Source organism: Oncorhynchus keta, chromosome 22 (assembly GCF_023373465.1).
Source record: "Oncorhynchus keta strain PuntledgeMale-10-30-2019 chromosome 22, Oket_V2, whole genome shotgun sequence".
Taxonomy (NCBI): domain Eukaryota; kingdom Metazoa; phylum Chordata; class Actinopteri; order Salmoniformes; family Salmonidae; genus Oncorhynchus; species Oncorhynchus keta.
The window spans coordinates 8,408,031-8,425,255 of NC_068442.1; the positions used below are offsets into that span (position 1 = coordinate 8,408,031).

Here is a 17,225-nt window from a genome sequence, read left to right on the forward strand (position 1 = left end):
GAGCTTAGATCTATATATGAACAAACACCTTTCTATAATAACCACATCTTACCCAAAGCCCTGAGAGATGGTATTACATTTTCTTGGTTCAACAAAGGAATTAAAACATTTGGTAATCTCTATAGAGAAGGTGAACTACTATCCTTTCAACAACTGGCATCTCATTTTAAGTTACCTCAAACTCTTTTCTTCAAGTACCTACAGGTTAGGCATTATATTGCCACTCAGCAGGGAGGTAGGATTCAGCCCATGAGTAAACCTAAAACTGATCAACTGTGGCTGGAGAGGAAAGGGGTAAAAGGTTTCATTTCCTACATGAACTCAAGGCTTCAAGCTCTGTTGGGGAATGATGAAACTCTGAAAACTTGCATGAAGTGGCATGATGACCTTGGTCTCATATTTGAGGATTAGAAATGGGGAAAGCTCATTTTAAATGCTCAGCGTCTTTCATTTAACACAAGGCACAAGTTGATGCAATTCAATATTTTACATAGGGTCTACTTTACACCAGAGAGACTGTACAAGATCACTTCTAAATATTTAACATTTTGCCCAAGGTGTAAAACAGGAGTGTGCACAGTTATGTATATGTTTTTGTCCTTCCCTGAACTAAGCAATTATTGGAAAGACATTATTCAGATCTTATCACAGGTCACTAATATGATGGTACCACTAGATCCTTCCCTTATTCTTCTTGGAGATGATTCTGTTCTACCAGTTAATATTTGTAGCAAAACCAGATTCATTCAATTGGCAGTCATTGCAGCCAATAAATCCACAGCTATTATATGGAAGAGTGACACTCCGCCAAGCAAGCAGATGTGGCTAAAATAACTATCTTCCTATAATTCCATCTGAAAGAATAACATACAATTGACGTAATAAACCCTTTGAATTTACTGATGTCTGGGGGGACTTTCAGTAGTTTCTAGAGACGTCACCTTAGCTGCCTCATTACTACTTTCTTCATTAATCTATTATTATTATTTGTTTTTGTGTTGAATCATTTATTTTCTAGCATGGAATGTGAAGGTCATTCTGTTTCTTTTTTTGTTGTTAATCAGTGAAGCTAATATCGGTAGAGGGAAGGGAGGGGGGTGTTCCTGTGTTGGGGAGGGAAGGGTTTTGAACAATGTGCTCCCATGTAGCATGGTGTTTTGTTTAGGTGGAAGGAATAACAGGGCATTATCTGTATCATATTCTGATGATTGTTAAATTGTAAAAGAAAAAAGAAAAGAAATGCCAATAACTATATTGTAAAAACCAAAAGGTATGACAATTGAGTACTTTTTCCACCACTGGTTATTTACATTTGAGCTTTTAGTTTATTTACATTTAGCATACGGTCACACTGGTCACCCGTGGGAATCGCACCCACAACCCTGGCGACTAAACCACACTGTGCTTCATCAAATAGCAAAACCAAATGACCTGGATTGAAGTTGAGATGACATGGTGCAAGTGATCAGTGCCGTTCGAGATTCTACATTGACTACAGCAATTGTGAATATCTCCACAGATCTCCACAACCTATAGTATGCATGCTATCTTGAACATGCACATTTTATATGATTAACTTGACATATGAATGAATACATGTATAGTTACAGAAACCTGAAAATGTGGCCATGGATCTGTTACTTATTTTAAGGTTGAATAAATACTGTTACATTAGTTTGTAAGAGAGCCTTAACTTTAGGCTATTTACTGTATTACAAATGTAAAATTGAATTGTGTTTGGTTGACAAAGCAACCAAGTATCAACATTTTAAAGGATATATTTACTGCTTGGATAGTTCAATCTAAGACACTGGCTTAATTCCATTCTTTAACTTTCATTTTTGGTTGAGTTGGAGACGTGAAGCCAACATATCATTTATTAACTTGTTTTGTCGACAAATTAACAGGCTATTTATTGTATTTCAAAAGTGAAATTGAAATGTGTTTGGTCGACAACATTAATTTAGGCATCAGGCATGTCACTTCCCCTATTGACGGTGCTAACACCAAATGGAACCAAAATATTGTGGGTTTAGCGTTGACTCAAAACGAATGCACGACAGGAAAACACACACAACTGCTACTATTATAGTATAGAAGTCAAAATACCTGTAGCTATGTTCCTACTTGGACATAATCAAAAACATTGACAGCACAGTGATTCTCGTTCTAAGAGGATGCTATAATAAATAGATAATTGCGATTGTCAGATTTATTTCAGTACTGGGAATTTATTGGCAGTAATAAGTTGAATATGAAACTAAAATCGTGAATGTTTTTCAAAGGCGTCTGTGTGGCTTCAGCTGCGAACGTTCCACACAGATGTTCAATGAGCGATCGAGTTCCACGTAACTCACTAGGTCTACTCTCATTTTAATACATTCAAAACCACTACTGTAATGAAAATAAAAGACAATAAACTGAATAATTACTGTCAAACGATTATTTTTATTCAATTGTTGAATTAGGCCTATTGTACTTAATTTGACATTTCATGCCTATTCAAGTGGTTTTGACAAACTTTTATTATGTGGACGGCTACTATGTCATAATGTACATGATGTCATAATGAAGCATTCTTTTGTTAAATTAAGAAATTCCATAGACAGGTCATTGATGCTCTTCCTGAACTGAGGTAGGACCTAATCATCTCAAATACACTACTTATTTTATGATAACTTTATTTGATCAATAACTGTAAGAAAAACTGTTATGTTTTGTGATTTGTGACAAAAAAAAAGTATTTCTTTAAAGTAGGTATTGTGGTCTTGTGTTTCTGTTTTCAATAATATTTTGTTGAAACTGTATAGTCAAATCCTACGTGTGCAAATGATCTGGAAGTCCAAATTGAAGGTAGGCCTTAGTCTGTGAATCTTTCATTTTAAAGAATTTGTGAACATTTTGGCAGGAATTGGTATGTCCTTTGAAAGTGGAGAAACACTAGTTTATAATAACAACTTTGATCAAATTCAATTGTAATATATGTAATTTATTCTATATTCTTATTCTCAAACATGTTGTTTGCTCCTCCACTGTGACTCTCACAGCCATGAAAGACAGAAGGAAGTCAATGACTAGGACACAAGAGACCAGTCAGAACAGTTCGGAGAACAGCCTGACAGACATCCTCAGTGTTCGGTGTGCCAGTGATATTGTCCTACAGCCAATGCCGCCAGGGAGAAAGAATAGCCGATCCCACTTCCACAACATGGATGTGACTAAAGAGAGGGCTGACATGGGAAGGCTTCCATTGGCCACTCCACCCATCAGGCTCCCAATGCTCACTGTGACCTCTCTCAATGCCCAAAGTAACAAAAACACCCTCAAGGTGCCTCGTCTGCAGCTGGAGGGACAGATGGGTAGCAAGCGTCTGGGTCCGGTTAAAACCAAAACCGGAGGGAGCACATTGACCTCCAGCCACAAGGAGCCAGAGGTTAAATCCAGCAGACCACAGACACCAGGAAGCATCCCTAGGTGCCCCAAAATATGCTCCACTGCAGCCAAGGCAGTAGCTTCTTTATCTGGGACTCCATGCAGGCAGTCTGAGATCAGGATCCAGGCCAATCCTCTCCAGAGGTCTAACATCCATGACCAAAGGCCCCGCTCTCCTCCTGCTCAGGCCAGACGGTCTCTGTCCGACGGCAGCCTCTTGCAGCCGCCATGTTCTCCTGTGGATGTCCTCCAGCCGGAGGTCCAGGCCAGCAGAAGCCTGGCTCGACCCAAGACCGGGATAGCTAGGATAACAAGACATACTGATGGCAGCACTCTGAGGTTCCCTAATCAGACCTTAGAGCTTATAAACTCTATGGGTAGGAGGGAGAGCACCAATTCTTTCCCTGTGCTGCCAACCATTGCAGTGTCAGCCTCACCTGCCCAGATGGCCATCCCATTGCCTACCCCAATGGTCAGCCATGTGCCTGACCTTCTGGTGCCTATTCCATCTGCTTCTCCGGTTCCTTCCAGCCGAGTGCCTGCCCCACCTGCCTCCCCAGTGCCAGCCCGGCCTGCCAATGCCAGATCACGGCGTGTGTCGAAGAGGATCCAGCTCTTACAGATCCAGTCTGCTATGCTGGACCAGCAGCTACCAGAGCAACTGGGTGACAAACAAATCATATTACCCTCTGAGCCCCTGTCCTTCAGTAGCACTGAGAGGTTGTTCCTCTGTGGTCCACCTTTAGTCTGTGGAGATGATGGCTGTCACCCCCTGACCAGACCTACGCCCAGCCACACAGGTCGCACCGACCACTCCCTTTACTGACCAATAGGAGAGCCGTGCAGGCGGGCGAGAAGTGCCCCTTTGATACTCTCTTGACCCCCTTGGTCCCACTGGCAGAACAGCCTCCTATCAAGCGGGGGCACATGCCCGCCTCCCGTGCCAAGGCCGAGCGGGAGAATAGCCAACGAGGGCGCAGGAAGAGAGTGAAGCCCATTCACTGGGACGTTAACTTTAAGTCTGGGCCTTTCTTCCCAGTGTGTGTCTCTCCATCACTGCCCTCGATCTTGGAGGTGGATGAAGAGTCTCTTTCTGAAGAGATGGAGCAAAGCCAGTTGTAAGGGGTCGCACACACGCACACCTTCATTTTATTGATTTTTTACCTTTATTTAAATTGTGCAGTTAGTGAAGAACAAATTCTTATTTACCATGACGACCTACCCCGGCCAAACCCTGACGACACTGCCCTTTTACCTCCACTGCCCTTTCAACCCCAAACCACAAAGGGCAGGTGACAGAAATGATCCAGCGCCCACCGATCCGGGCTGTTCTGCATGAGCAGCAGCAGCTACTGTCGGAAGTACTGTTGGAACAGACTTTTCCTATGAGACCCAACAGGAGCCACAAGCTGTCAAAGTACTTTCATCCCTGGGTGAGCAACTTCTCGAAGAGTGTTCTCTTCCTGAAGATGGACTGCTTCAACCCCTTGTTTTTTTTTTCAACCCTCAAAAACACATGTTGATCCCCATGTAACGACACGTGATATTCCACAGGGGAGCACTAAAGGTCTGTAAGAAAGGAGGTTGAACACTTTGTACCTTGAACACCATCTATAAACTTACACACAGCCTCAACTATTTAAATGGCAGAAATGTAGGGTATGTAAACATTATATAAAGTGGCATTGTTTAAGTGACTAGTGATACATTTATTACATCAAATTATTCATTATTAAAGGGGCTGTATGTTGGCAGCAGCCACTCAATGCATTGCAATGCTTTGCCATCAACCATCGAGAGAATGCCTCCTATGAAGTCTATAAGCTATCCAACTGCCTAAGTTGTACCTAATGGAAGCGTAAAATAATTAACCATTTTAAATTCTCGATATTTGACACATTATTTCTATTTTATGACTGAAAATATTAATGTAGAATGCCAGAATGATGCAACACGGAAGCCAACTCAACGGCTGTAGTGCAGTTCTTCATTAAGGTATTTAAACTGGAACAACCAATTTAGTAATGGATTCAATATATCCAAGTAACAGATTAATAGTTTAGAATTTTCTTTATTTTTCTGTAACATTCAAAGTCAGCAGGCTTTGTATTCTTGAGACCTTAGTCACTCCAAAAGTGAACCATCCACCTGGAAAAACTTCCCCTGAACAGTGAGAAAGACGACATTCGTCATCTGCCTATGAGCTTAAGTCAAGTAAGTCCCATTAAATCCTCAGAAGTACACCAAGATAGCCAGAAGCATCTCATATACTTATTTTCTCTGATCTGCAACTATTCTGTTGTGTACATAGAACTGTACTGCTCTGCAGTCCCTGTTTACTAGCGCTTGGGGAGAAGCAGAAACGCATTTCTTACAGTCTTGTTTTCCAGGGATTTTTCCCCATTCGGATAAAGTTCATCAAGGAATCTTCAACTGCATCCACCTCTATTGTCGACCAATACCTTTTAGTTCCTTTGTCACCTTTGGAAAGAGATGGCATTATGAATGACTACATTAAATAAATGTTGACTACAATACCGTACTTGAACATCTCTCTGTATTAACTCTACAAGGTTATAGCTGTATCTGCAGAGAGTGTGTTGAAATTAAACTAACAATCCCAACTGAATAACTACATAGATAAGGATGTGAGAGGAGAATGTGCAATGCTGACATCAAAGCAGACTCAATCTGTATGGAATCTAAGCCCAACAATCTGTTTGCAATGTAAACCTTCTAATAAAAGCAATACCTATTAAATCAAGTTCCCACCCTCAAGAAAAACAATGTAAAGCGTGGTAATCCTTCTGTGTTATCATCTATCCTGACACACTAGTTCCAGATCTAACGTCTTGACTTATGTCCAATCCAAACTGAACCGTTCTGTGCTGGCATGGTTGGAAATACACTAACTGATAAAGACAGGATTGGACCAGCACAGTACGGCCATAAGTTGACACTACAGAGTGAAAATGCACTGACTGAAGGCAGCAGGAAACATGCTTACCGTGTGAGCCTCTCTTTTGTCCCAGTTTTCCCTTGGTCATTGGTTGTTTGGCCCGAATCGCTGACATCTCTCCTGGAAAACATGTTGAAAAGGACATTGTAATTAAGAATATGTCCATGTGTCTGTAAGGTATAGGCATACCGGTCAGATTTTCTTCATAGGATTCTTCAGACGACTGCATATGAGATGAATAATGTAGGGTAAGTAACATTATATAAGGTAGCATTGTTTAAAGTGGCTAGTGATATATTTACATAATTTCCCATCAATTCCCATTATTAAAGTGGCTGGAGTTGGGTCAGTGTCAATGACAGTGTGTTGGCAGCAGCCACTCAATGTTAGTGGTGGCTGTTTCACAGTCTGATGGCCTTGAGATAGAAGCTGTTTTTCAGTCTCTCGGTCCCAGCTTTGATGCACCTGTACTGACCTCGCCTTCTGGATGATAGCGGGGTGAACAGGCAGTGGCTCGGGTGGTTGATGTCCTTGATGATCTTTATGGCCTTCCTGTAACATCGGGTGGTGTAGGTGTCCTGGAGGGCAGGTAGTTTGCCCCCGGTGATGCGTTGTGCAGACCTCACTACCCTCTGGAGAGCCTTACGGTTGAGGGCGGAGCAGTTGCCGTACCAGGCGGTGATACAGCCCGCCAGGATGCTCTCGATTGTGCATCTGTAGAAGTTTGTTGGTGACAAGCCGAATTTCTTCAGCCTCCTGAGGTTGAAGAGGCGCTGCGGGGAGGAGATGTTGTTGCCTACCCTCACCACCTGAGGGTGGCCCGTCAGGAAGTCCAGTACACAGTTGCACAGGGCGGAGTCGAGACCCAGGGTCTCGAGCTTGATGACGAGCTTGGAGGGTACTATGGTGTTGAATGCCGAGCTGTAGTCGATGAACAGCATTCTCACATAGGTATTCCTCTTGTCCAGGTGGGTTAGGGCAGTGTGCAGTGTGGTTGAGATTGCGTCGTCTGTGGACCTATTTGGGCGGTAAGCCAATTGGAGTGGGTCTAGGGTGTCAGGTAGGGTGGAGGTGATATGGTCCTTGACTAGTCTCTCAAAGCACTTCATGATGACGGAAGTGAGTGCTACGGGGCGGTAGTCGTTTAGCTCAGTTACCTTAGCTTTCTTGGGAACAGGAACAATGGTGGCCCTCTTGAAGCATGTGGGAACAGCAGACTGGTATAGGGATTGATTGAATATGTCCGTAAACACACCGGCCAGCTGGTCTGCGCATGCTCTGAGGGCGCGGCTGGGGATGCCGTCTGGGCCTGCAGCCTTGCGAGGGTTAACACGTTTAAATGTCTTACTCACCTCGGCTGCAGTGAAGGAGAGACCGCATGTTTTCGTTGCAGCCCGTGTCAGTGGCACTGTATTGTCCTCAAAGCGGGCAAAAAAGTTATTTAGTCTGCCTGGGAGCAAGACATCCTGGTCCGTGACTGGGCTGGGTTTCTTCTTGTAGTCCGTGATTGACTGTAGACCCTGCCACATGCCTCTTGTGTCTGAGCCGTTTAATTGAGATTCTACTTTGTCTCTGGACTGACGCTTAGCTTGTTTAATAGCCTTGCGGAGGGAATAGCTGCATTGTTTATATTCGGTCATGTTACCAGACACCTTGCCCTGATTAAAAGCAGTGGTTCCCGCTTTCAGTTTCACGCGAATGCTGCCATCAATCCACGGTTTCTGGTTAGGGAATGTTTTTATCGTTGCTATGGGAACGACATCTTCAACGCACGTTCTAATGAACTCGCACACCGAATCAGCGTAATAGTCAATATTTTTATCTGACGCAATACGAAACATGTCCCAGTCCATGTGATGGAAGCAGTCTTGGAGTGTGGAGTCAGCTTGGTCGGACCAGCGTTGGACAGACCTCAGCGTGGGAGCCTCTAACTTACGTAAACACTGTCAGTTCTGACCAGGTCTGACCAACGGTTGTGCATCATCCAATACATGGACAATCGATCCAGAGGTACTGGCAGCCTCGGTGTATGACATCTAAGGATAAAATAATATTAAATTAGTCATGTGCCACTTAGCAATTGAATATGATTACACAATCCCCAGTATCCTCATTCTAAACAACTGACAAACCTGAGCTTCGGGATTTATTATTTCCTTTTCAAATCTGGCCTACACGTTGAATTATGTTTCTTTTAGAGTTTCCATATGTCTTCTTAGCCTCTGCAGTGCCTTCGTAAAGAAAGACAAGATTCTAAAAGAATGACAAGTTTGCTCGGCACACAACAAAGGGGATGGGCTGGGGGACACCAATGACTGTTATCATTGACTGAATGAGGTCCCACAAACATCTATTACAAATTCCTTTTTTAAGACCACTTTCAAGGTAAAAAAGCAAGTATAAGCATAACATAAGCACATTATACAAGTTCCTGGATGCAACTAAAGCACATCTGCTTTTATGGATGGACTAAACGAGAAACAGTATGAGTGATATGGCTAAAGGAAGACATGTGAATTGGCAGTCCTACCAAATTTTACACAATCCTTATTCCTGTTGTGGTGATTCGCTCTTTTGAGTGCAAAGCCAAACTAACTAGCAACTTATTTCTCTTTGGGTAAGAAAGGGTGATAAAAAAAACTGCCAAAACGTAAATAAAATAATTAAATTAGGGGACTTATTTAAACATTTCAGCACACATGCATGCTTATGACTTGACAAAACAGATGAAAAGGAACTGGCTTTTCTAGCTAGCTTGTAAACCAATTCAAGTTACACTGGCAATGTTATTTTCCAATGCATGTAACATTGGGTTAACCACAAACATGTATTCTGAATCAAAGACATTTTGACCAATTATGCTAAACTAGCACGCTAACCGTTAGCTAGCACGCTAACCGCTAGCTAGCACGCTAACCACTAGCTAGCACGCTAATCATTAGCAAGCAGTAAATAAATATAAGGTAAAAACATGCAAAGTAACAATTGCACGTTAATGAATTGTTTGGATGAGCCTACCAATTTCAATCTCATGATGAAGTATATCTGATACAACGCGGCTTTCGGACATTGTCAATGCATGTTGGATTCCACCGAAAGACATACATGAGCTAACATTAATTACAAATAAAGACAAATGGAACATGCATTGCTTGCCAATACACCACATACCATTTGATTTAACATATTGGTTAACAGTTTAGTTAATAGCTTAGCTTCTTGCATGAATGCGAACGTCTGCAACCATCCTCCTCTTCCTTTAAAAAACGTGCTGCACAGCTACTTTTGTTGTGATCATGCTCAGGCAGAGACAGGCTTGCCAGGTCAATTTCACATTTCTAGTAAATCCAGTCAAAACTCCCTTCAAAGCCTGAAAACGTTCACAATCTCAGCAGATTACAGGGAAATTAATTGATGTAAAAAAAAAAAGATCATGTTGGTAACGGTGCAATATAGAAGTAGTATAAAAACTTGCAGATTTCTGAATATGTGTGCAATATTATTACTGTCACTGTCAAATTCAGACCTTAGTTCCTTTATTATGTCTTTGTGTTAGTTTGGTCAGGGCGTGAGTTGGGGTGGGTAGTCTATGTTCTTTTTTCTATGTTGTATTTCTGTGTTTGGCCTGGTATGGTTCGCAATCAGAGGCAGCTGTCGATCGATAGTTGTCTCTGAGAATCATACGTAGGTAGCCTGTTTTCCCCATTTTGGTTATCGGTGATTGTTTTCTGTGTCTGTGTTTTCCACACAGAACTGTTTCGGTTTCAATTTGTGTAGGGTTCAGTTTTGATTAAAAATATGAGAACACTTACCACGCTGCGTATTGGTCCGATCCTTCCTACTCCTCCTCCGAAGAAGAGGACGAAAACCGTGACAGTCACCTACATTTCCTTAGACAATTTGGGTTTGTAGCTTACACAGTCAGTATTAGTGAGGTGTTCAGTGCAGCTACTTGAATGGTCTGTAGACTTGCTGACACAAAAGCAGTTTATGGCAGGTTAAGATTCTTACTCGCAACCTAACCTCTCAGCAATCAGGTTCACTACCTGCACACAGACCAAACAGCCTAGTGATATTAACAGCCATCTCTTACTATAGGCACTCAGCTACTCTCACCATCTCTCTTTCTCTCTCTCTCATAACAGGCCTTTTTAAAAATCCTATTCGCATTTACCCTCCACTAGAAACCCTGGTTTCACAAGATGGAATAAAATGTACTGATAATAAGTGATTTCAACTTTGTACTGCTGTGAAGACGTAGGCCGTTACATCAGCATTGATCTCTTTGCAAAAAGCCTCAAGAAAACTTGTAATAAACTTGGGTAGCTGATGGATAACTGATGTTCATATCTTAAAGGACAAGTCCCTATAAGCTTTTGTCAGGAATCGGGACTCGGTTAATAAATCCAACGCAACTGCATGTTTTAAAAATGGTAGGCTATCTTATGGTAGGCCTAGTTATAAAATGACATTATAGGCCGACACTGTACACTATAGGCCTATTTTTTTGCCGGATTGGAGAATGTCTGCAATTGTCTTGCCTAGTGCAGCAAAACTGCCAAAACATGGCCTGGTCATGGATGAAAGCATCTGTTCAAAATGGGGTAGAACTGAGGGAACATAAGGCGGACCCCAGGATTTCAGCTTCCTGTGTTAGCTGTTGTTATCTTCTTGCTGTGTTTATTTGTAGATAGACTCACCCCAACAGGGAGTTATGAGTTGGGAGATATAATAAAAATGTCTGCTTAATGCTTTTGAGGGAGCAGCAGAAAAGTGTATCCAAGCTGGGATAGCCCTTGCTAGAATTGTTAGTTGTAGCAGTAGTAGTAGCCATGTCAAGGCAGCAGTGTTGTAGTCGAGTCACTAAAGCAATTCACAAGACCCTATGGCTAACTCTGAGTTGAGTCAAAGTCATCAATGTTTGAGTCGAGTCGAGTCACAAGTCCCTGTGGCTGAAATAAGAGTCCCTGTGTTTGAATCCCGGTCCTAGATTTCAAGTCTAAGACAATGGGTCCATATTAACTTAATATTAAGTTATTAACCCAGTCAGAATGTGGTGGGGGGATTTCAATCAATCATTTTTAAATCCCCTTTCTTTCTGTGCCAACAAATGTCTATATGCTACAGGTCAACCAGATTGTCAGCTAGCTAGCTACCTAATTAGGTAACATGATTGAACATGGTGTGGCTGCACAGCTTCTCTATCTTTGATGTAGTCTAAACAGAAACTGAAAGACAGAGACAAACAGATACACTTTTATAAACTATACTGATGTCAGATATTAGTGGCTAATGTTCACATTCTGTGGAGGTCAACTGCTCCAAGATCTGTGTGTGTGTGTGTGTGTGTGTGTGTGTGTGTGTGTGTGTGTGTGTGTGTGTGTGTGTGTGTGTGTGTGTGTGTGTGTGTGTGTGTGTGTGTGTGTGTGTGTGTGTGTGTGTTGTGCGTATGTGGTTTGGTTTGGTTTGAAGCTTCTCTAACCAGCTCTGTGTTGTTGTCCTCTGGAAACACCTCTGGTTTTCAGCGCTGTGATAGAAGATTAGCGCAGAAGCTGTGGCAGACAGATTCTGCTAGTGAGCGTATACTGAGAGCACACAGCTGATTAACCCCTTCACTGCCGGCCAGAGAAATTGAAATGTATGCAAATGTTTCCCAGTTTATGCAAATACTTGCACCGTGACGTGAAACCGTGAAAGAAAGAAGGCCATGTTTCAGTTATGGTGACGCACGATCACATGTAGCCTAACTAACCTAACCTTCTTTCTTGAACCAGTTCTAGAACAATTGATACAGCCATACTGCTCTGCTAAGTCATAGCTTCTCATGCATGTTTGTAAAGAGGAACTGGGTACGATGCATGACTGATCTTACAATGCAATGTGAGTCTTTGCACTGGCCCGCAGATACATCTCTACAAAAATGTGGTAACACCTCTTAAACTTGATGGATATCTTTATAATGCTAGTAAGCTTTGGGCTTTGGTGGAGATAATGCATTTTGGAATGAACCTTAGACAACAACACATAAGTTGCCAAAAAGTACTTATTATGATGGACTGTGAAAAACCCAAGGGATCATCATCTATTAATGTACTGTGTGAGAGCAGATATGACATTTTCTGTCATTTAAATATTTGAGGCTGTGTGTAAATTCAGATGGTGTCAAGGTACAAGGTGTTCAACCTCCTTTCGCAACAGACCTTTAATGCCCCCATGTGGAATATCACGTGTCATTACATGGGGATCAACATTTGTTTGTGAGGGTTGCAAAACAAACGATGGTAATGTTAGAATAAAATCATGCTGAGGAAGTTTTATTCAAATGACAGAGGATGAGACACAGAGTGTCGTACAGTGTCAGGCTTCAGTTCAAAAGAGAAACGATAGTCACTGCCTCGCAGTCCAACCAACAGTATTTTAAACGAAGCTCAGTTTGAAGGCTAAGCAAATGTAATTCACATTTCAGAAAATGTAAGGCAACACTACATCTATTCCAGATAATGGGGTCATTTTGAAAGGAAGAATTATATAAGTGTTGTGTTATGTGGCACTATCAGGTCTTTCTCGCAAAAGTGGGTTCCTTGTGCAAGAGAGACCTGGTTATCGTGTAACCCAGCAGTTGTATTAAATCTGCAGTGGTCTGCTTCCCTTACATGTGCAAGTTGAGACAGGGCCTCTTGACTCAAGCGAAGAAACCTTTGGCCAAATATTACGACAAACAAGCCAATTGGTCAGAAAATGTTGTTCAGCATTCTCGCATTTCATAACCACTGTGTTTAGATAGATCCTCATTTCCAATGTTGTAGTACATATAGTTCCACCTTAGAATTTGTCAGTGTTGCTATACATTGAAAACGTGAAGAATTATGACACTAAATTGTGAGTCAGATGCCAACTACGGATTAATACAAATTTGAATCGGAACTTCACTTATATTAGTCCGCTCAGCACTTACCTCTTCTCCTTGGTCAACAAATCAACAAATCCAATGAAGAAATAAACATTCTACTTAAAGGGTATACTTCATAGCTCACAAGAAACCAACAACACACACCACAGATTATTTTCAACTGAAATAAAACTTTATAGAAACAGAATTCTTTGGAACATGGTGATGATAAATTAACATTTGCCTAACTAGAATAACAAGTGAATTAATATTAATCTCTAGTTGATACTGAGGGACATATTCTATCATCACACCAGTGTACTAGATACTCTGGATACTCCTAAGGGGTTGAAGCAGTCCATCTTCAGGAAGAGAACACTGTTCGAGAAGCTCCACACCCCAGGGATGAAAGTACTTTGACAGCTTGTGACTCCCGTTGGGTCTCATAGGAAAAGTCTGTTCCAACAGTACTTCCGACAGTAGCTGCTGCTGCTCATGCACAACAGCCTGGATCGGTGGGCGCTGGATCATTTCTGTCACCTGCCCTTTGTTGTTTGGGGTTGAAAGGGCAGTGGAGGTACTAGGATGGCAGGCAGGGCAGACGCTGGGATGATGCTGGTTGATCCTCTCTGGTCCATGGGAGGCCATGAGGTCTCAATAGGGCTCCCGATTGGCGCAGCGGTATAAGGCACTGGTCCCATAGGGCGGCTCACAATTGGCCCAGTGTCGTCCGGGTTAGGGTTTGGCCGGGGTAGGTCGCCATTGTAAATAAAAATGGGTTCTTAACTAACTTCACAATTTAAATAAAGGTAAAAAATAAAATGAAGGTGTGTGTGTGTGCGACCCCTTACAACTGGCTTTGCTCCATCTCTTCAGAAAGAGACTCTGCATCCACCTCCAAGATCGAGGGCAGTGATGGAGAGACACACACTGGGAAGAAAGGCCCAGACTTAAAGTTAACGTCCCAGTGAATGGGCTTCACTCTCTTCCTGCGCCCTCGTTGGCTATTCTCCCGCTCGGCCTTGGCACGGGAGGCGGGCATGTGCCCCCGCTTGATAGGAGGCTGTTCTGCCAGTGGGACCAAGGGGGTCAAGAGGGTATCAAAGGGGCACTTCTCACCCGCCTGCACGGCTCTCCTATTGGTCAGTAAAGGGGAGTGGTCAGTGCGACCTGTGTGGCTGGGCGTAGGTCTGGTCAGGGGGTGACAGCCATCATCTCCACAGACTAAAGTTGGACCACAGAGGAACAACCTCTCAGTGCTACTGAAGGACAGGGGCTCAGAGGGTAATATGATTTGTTTGTCACCCAGTTGTTCCGGTAGCTGCTGGTCCAGCATAGCAGACCGGATCTGTAAGAGCTGGATCCTCTTCGACACACGCCGTGATCTGGAGTTGGCAGGCCGGGCTGGCACTGGGGAGGCAGGTGGGGCAGGCACTTGGCTGGAAGGAACCGGAGAAGCAGATGGAGTAGGCACCAGAAGGTCAGGCACATTGCTGACCATTGTGGTAGGCAATGGGATGGCCATCTGGGCAGGGGAGGCTGACACTGCAATGGTTGGCAGCACATGGAAGAAATTGGTGCTCTCCCTCCCATCCATGGAGTTTATAAGATCTAAGGTCTGGTTAGGGAACCTCAGAGTGCTGCCATCAGTATGTCTTGTTATCCTAGCTATCCCGGTCTTGGGTCGAGCCAGGCTTCTGCTGGCCTGGACCTCCGGCTGGAGGACATCCACAGGAGAACATGGCGGCTGCAAGAGGCTGCCGTCGGACAGAGACCGTCTGGCCTGAGCAGGAGGAGAGTGGGGCCTTTGGTCCTGGATGTTAGACCTCTGGAGAGGATTGGCCTGGATCCTGACCTCAGACTGGCTGCATGGAGTCCCAGATAAAGAAGCTACTGCCTTGGCTGCAGTGGAGCATAAATTGGGCCTCCGAGGGATGCTTCCTGATGTCTGTGGTCTGCTGGATTTAACATCTGGCTCCTTCTCGTGGCTGGAGGTAAATGTGCTCCCTCCGGTTTTGGTTTTAACCGGACCCAGACGCTTGCTACCCATCTGTCCCTCCAGCTGCAGACGAGGCGTGCGAGGCACCTTGAGGGTGTTTTTGTTCATTTGGACAATGAGAGAGGTCACAGTGAGCATTGGGAGCTTGATGGGTGGAGTGGCCATTGGAAGCCTTCCCATGTCAGCCCTCTCTTTCGTCACATCCATGTTGTGGAAGTGGGATCGGCTATTCTTTCTCCCTGGCGGCATTGGCTGTAGGACAATATCACTGGCACACCGGACACTGAGGATGTCTGTCAGGCTGTTCTCAGAACTGTTCTGACTGGTCTCTTGTGTCCTAGTCCTGGACTTCCCTCTGTCTTTCATGGCTGTGAGAGTCACAGTGGAGGAGCAAACAACATGTTTGAGAATAAGAATATAGAATAAATTACATATATTACAATAGAATTTGATCAAAGTTGTTATTATAAACTAGTGTTTTTCCACTTTCAAAGGACATTCCAATTCCTGCCAAAATGTTCTCAAATTCATAAAAATGAAAGATTTACAGACTAAGGCCTACCTTCAATTTGGACTTCCAGAAAATTTGCACACGTAGGATTTGACTTTACAGTTTGAACAATATATTCTTGAAAACAGAAACACAAGACCACAATACCTAGTTTAAAAAAATACTTTTTTTGTCACAAATCACAAAACATAACAGTTTTTCTTACAGTTATTGATCAAATAAAGTTGTCATAAGATAAAAGTAGTGTATTTGAGATGATTTCATTAAATTATAGGTCCTACCTCAGATATGGAAGAGCATCAATGACCTGTCTATGAAATGTCTATTTTAACAAGAGAATGCTTCATTATGACATCATGTACATTATGACATAGCAGCCATCCACATCATAAAAGTTTGTTAAAACCACTTGAATAGGCATGAAATGTCAAATTAAATACAATAGGCCTAATTCAACAATTGAATAAAAACAATACTTTGACAGTAATTATTCAGTTTATTGTCTTTTATTTTCATTACAGTAGTGGTTTTGAATTAATTAAAATGAGAGTAGGCCTGGTGAGTTTAGTAGAACTCGATCTCTCATTGAACACCTGTGTGGAACGTTCACAGCTGACGCCACAGACACCTTTGAAAGAAATTCACGATTTTAGTTTCATATTCAATTTATCAGCATATATGCACGACAAATAAATTCCCAGTACTCAAATAAATCTGATAATCGCAATTATCTATTTATTAGAGCATCCTCTTAGAATGAGAATCACTGTGGTGTCAATGTTTTTGATTATGTCCAAGTAGGAACATAGCTACAGGTATTTTGACTTCTATACTATAATAGTAGTAGTTGTGTGTGTTTTCTTGTCGTGCATTCGTTTTGAGTCAACGCTAAACCCACAATATGTTGGTCCCATTCGGTATTAGCACCGTCAGCCAATGGGGGAAGTGACATGCCTGATGCCTAAATTGATGTTGTCAACCAAACACATTTCAATTTCACTTTAGAAATACAATAAATAGCCTGTTAATTTGTCGACAAAACAAGTTCATAAATTATATGTTGGCTTCAGGTCTCCAACTCAACCAAAAATGAAAGTGAAAGAATGGAATTAAGCCAGTGTCTTAGATTGAAGTATCCAAGCAGTAAATATATCCTTTAAAATGTTGAAATTTGGAAGCGTTGTCAACTAATCACAATTCAATATTACTTTTGTAATACAATAAATAACCATCTTACAAACTAATGTAACAGTATTTATTCAACATTAAAATAAGTAACAGATCTATGGCCACATTTTGAGGTTACTGATAACTATACTTAAATTTATTAACTATACATTTAATGTAATGTTCATCATACAAAGCGTGCATGTTCAAGACAGCATGCCTACTGTAGGTTGTGGCGGATCTGTGGAGATATTCACAATTGATGTTG

The 17,225-nt window shown here is 42.4% G+C and overlaps 1 protein-coding gene across 41 annotated transcripts in view; it reads right to left on the minus strand.

Annotated features, from left to right (window-relative positions):
* The window catches only part of LOC118400733 (uncharacterized), a 126,585-nt gene that overhangs the window by 46,479 nt on the left and 62,881 nt on the right, over positions 1–17,225 (minus strand). For 7 of the 41 annotated variants that reach the window (XR_008075307.1, XR_008075319.1, XR_008075305.1 and 4 more), the window contains exon 4: positions 6,440–6,511. The exons of 11 other annotated variants lie outside the window; for them this stretch is intronic. Coding sequence is in view for 6 of the 30 variants with exons in the window: in XM_052474738.1 (XP_052330698.1) it covers positions 14,128–15,647; positions 15,842–15,907 (1,586 nt within the window). In the remaining 24 variants the exon portion in view is untranslated. 23 more of the 41 variants (XM_052474738.1, XM_052474733.1, XM_052474735.1 and 20 more) reach the window with 11 other exon arrangements.